Raw genomic sequence first — 2792 nt, forward strand, 5'->3', positions numbered from 1 at the left:
ATTTTGAAAAGTTCGATAAAAATTCACTCCACAACTGGATGGAAACATGATTCATGAGAGAGCCTGAGACCGACAGACGACTGCTTAAGTTATTCAAGAAGCTGAAACTGAACTGAAACTATCAGAGCTTAGCAAAACTGTTGCTGAGAGCTAACATTAGTAAACGATGCTAAAAACTAAAAATATCAAATGTACATAAAAGTAAACAATCACTTGATAAACAATACTGGTAGAAGAGTAGCTAAAAGCTAAAGTTAGCAAAACACTAAACAGAGGTTAATATTGGTAAACAGTGGCTAAATGCTAAAGCTAGCTAAAAATAGTCAAAAACTAAATTAGCAAAAGAGCTAAAAAAAAAGCTAAACAAACTAAAATGGACAAAATAGTAGATAAATGCTAAAGTTAGCAGAACAGTGGCTAAAAGAATAACAGTAGCTGAAACAAAATGCTAATGTTAGCAACACTTTAAATATAAGAAAGTTAGCAAAAGAATACCTAAAAACAAAAACCAGAGGAATATTAGAAACACTAAATTTAGCATAGCATCACAGAGGCCAAAATTACTCAACCAGTGGCTTCAAGCTAAAACTAAAAGTAGCAAAATGGTACATTTACCAAAATAAAAGCTAATGATTACAAAACAAAAATAAGTAAACCAGTAGCTAAATGCTAAAATGAACAAACAAAAGCTAAAAATTAAAAACAAAAATGTACCAAAAATCACTAGACWGGAACCAAATATGGCAGGACAGTAGCTAAAAGSTAAAGAGTAAAATGCTAAMAGGCCCAAACTGTTAAAACAGTGGTTAAAAGCCTGAATTAAATTAACAAATGCTTAAAATAGCTAAACTGAAAAAAGTAAACAAAACAGTAAATAAGAGCTAAAGCTAAAGAACAGCTAAACTGAAAACTACCAAATCTTCAGATAATTGCTAACATTAGCAAAACTGTAGATACGAGAAAAACCAGAGGAACTRTAGCCAAACGCTAGTTAGCATAAAAACACAGAAGCCAAAATTAGTCAACCAGTGGATTAAAGCTAAAATACATATCTAAAGTAAAATAACAACTACCTAAATAAAAGCTAAAGATGGCAAAAAATAAGCCAAATAGAAGTTAAAAGCTAAAAACAGAATAAGCGTACCTAAAATTACCCAAACAAAACCTGTTCAGCTAAACAGAAACAGAACAGTAGCAGGAAAAATATAAAGCTAACAGCAGCAGCTAAAAGAAAAGGAACAGCTTAGCTAAACTGTACAAATCTGTGGCTAAATGCTACAATGATCAAAACTGTTAGATAAAAAATAGCAAACTAGTAGCTAAAACTGTAGCTGTCTTGTTTAAAATGTTTTATTCTGCTGTAATAAACTTCTGTCTGCCTGTCATCAAGAGAGTTGTCCAGGGTTACCATGGGAACGGGTCACCGGAAGCTTAAGTTTCTTTTGATCTTTGTTCTTTCTCCTCTTCTCCTACAGTTTTTACATGTTAAACTCTTATAAAAACAAGTCACACGTCGTTTATATTCTTGAACGCGCTTCTGACAGCTCTGCTCCGGACTCACCAGCGCTTCTTTCCCCACCGTGAGGATGGAGGTGTAGGCCTCCAGGTAGACCCGGGAGCAGCGCTTCACCGCCTGCAGGCCTTTCACCGTGATGTCGGCGGMGTCTCCGAGCCCCAGGCCGATCAGATACAGCATCCTGTCGGCCTCAGCGTCCAAAGCTCCTCTAAAGAACCATAAATCACTGAAACTTCAACGTTCAGTCGCGTTCACGTGGAGTTCCACAGCGCTGACCGGAATACGGCCTGCTGTAAAATGTTTACATGTACGACAGTGACGATCGCGCTACGGCTTCTGATGTRACGCCAAACTCCATTGACAAAGCTGTACATTTAAACGATTTGTGGAGTTTTAGCAGTATATTAAACCAATAAAAGCAAGAATTATATTAGTTTGTAGCAACTGTTCGTTTCTTTGATTCGGCATAAAGTTTAGTTAATGTTTTTTTAATATGTATAAAATATTTTAGTTTTTTTTTTTGTTTTAAAGAAATGAATAAACTAACTACCGGTAACTAACTAATTAAATACATTTGAAACAGTTTTAGAATCTAAACAACGAGCAACAAAGTTGTTGCATTTTAATTACTTAAATAACTTAACAGTATGGGCAAAATGGAAATTACTTAAACATGCTTTCAACTTTGTTATTCAAACCCACTGTTAATAGTTGAATTAAAGCTTTTATACGTATATACTTATACTGTATGAATGACTCGTCTCTGGCAAAAGAGACTGAAGGCAGCGATGCAAACGTTTTGATCAAGCAAATTTACTCCAATAATGTTAAATCTGTATTACTCAAAACTTTTTTGCTCATCTTTATATACAGCCTATCTGTGGGGTAACCATACGAAGAGCGAGCCAAGATGATGATTTGACGTCAGCGGATTGCAGGACACTGATTGGTCATGAGCGTCTCCTTCTCAATAATCTAACTTATCATTTTTAAAACTTCACAACTGCAGTATTTGTTTTTGATATCTAATTAAAAAAAAACCGCATCCATTAAACCAAAGCAGGAGCTGTGTTCACATCTTGGCACAAAGTCGAGCTTGTTCTCCGGGCGTGTTGGACTCCAGGGCTGTCCCTGGTCTCTGATCCTGTTTGTAGTGTTTATGGACAGGATCTCAAGGTGCAGTCGTGGAGAGGACGGGGTCTGGTTTGGGGACCACAGGGTCTCATCTCTGCTGTATGCAGATGATGTGGTTCTGTTGGCGTCTTTGGTCCAAGAC

General features: G+C 36.3%; 2 protein-coding genes across 2 annotated transcripts in view; one reads left to right on the plus strand and one right to left on the minus strand.

Annotated features, from left to right (window-relative positions):
* The window catches only part of dph5 (diphthamide biosynthesis 5), an 8640-nt gene extending 6839 nt beyond the window's left edge, over window positions 1–1801 (minus strand). Inside the window, exon 1 of the mRNA XM_014019172.1 lies at window positions 1562–1801. Within this exon, the coding sequence (XP_013874626.1) occupies window positions 1562–1696 (135 nt within the window). The 5' untranslated portion in view covers window positions 1697–1801. The remainder of the gene's footprint in view (window positions 1–1561) is intronic.
* Window positions 1–2792, plus strand: part of s1pr1 (sphingosine-1-phosphate receptor 1) — a 34296-nt gene that overhangs the window by 5723 nt on the left and 25781 nt on the right. The window lies entirely within an intron of this gene.

Source organism: Austrofundulus limnaeus, unplaced genomic scaffold, assembly GCF_001266775.1.
Source record: "Austrofundulus limnaeus strain Quisiro unplaced genomic scaffold, Austrofundulus_limnaeus-1.0 Scaffold210, whole genome shotgun sequence".
In the NCBI taxonomy this organism is placed as follows: domain Eukaryota; kingdom Metazoa; phylum Chordata; class Actinopteri; order Cyprinodontiformes; family Rivulidae; genus Austrofundulus; species Austrofundulus limnaeus.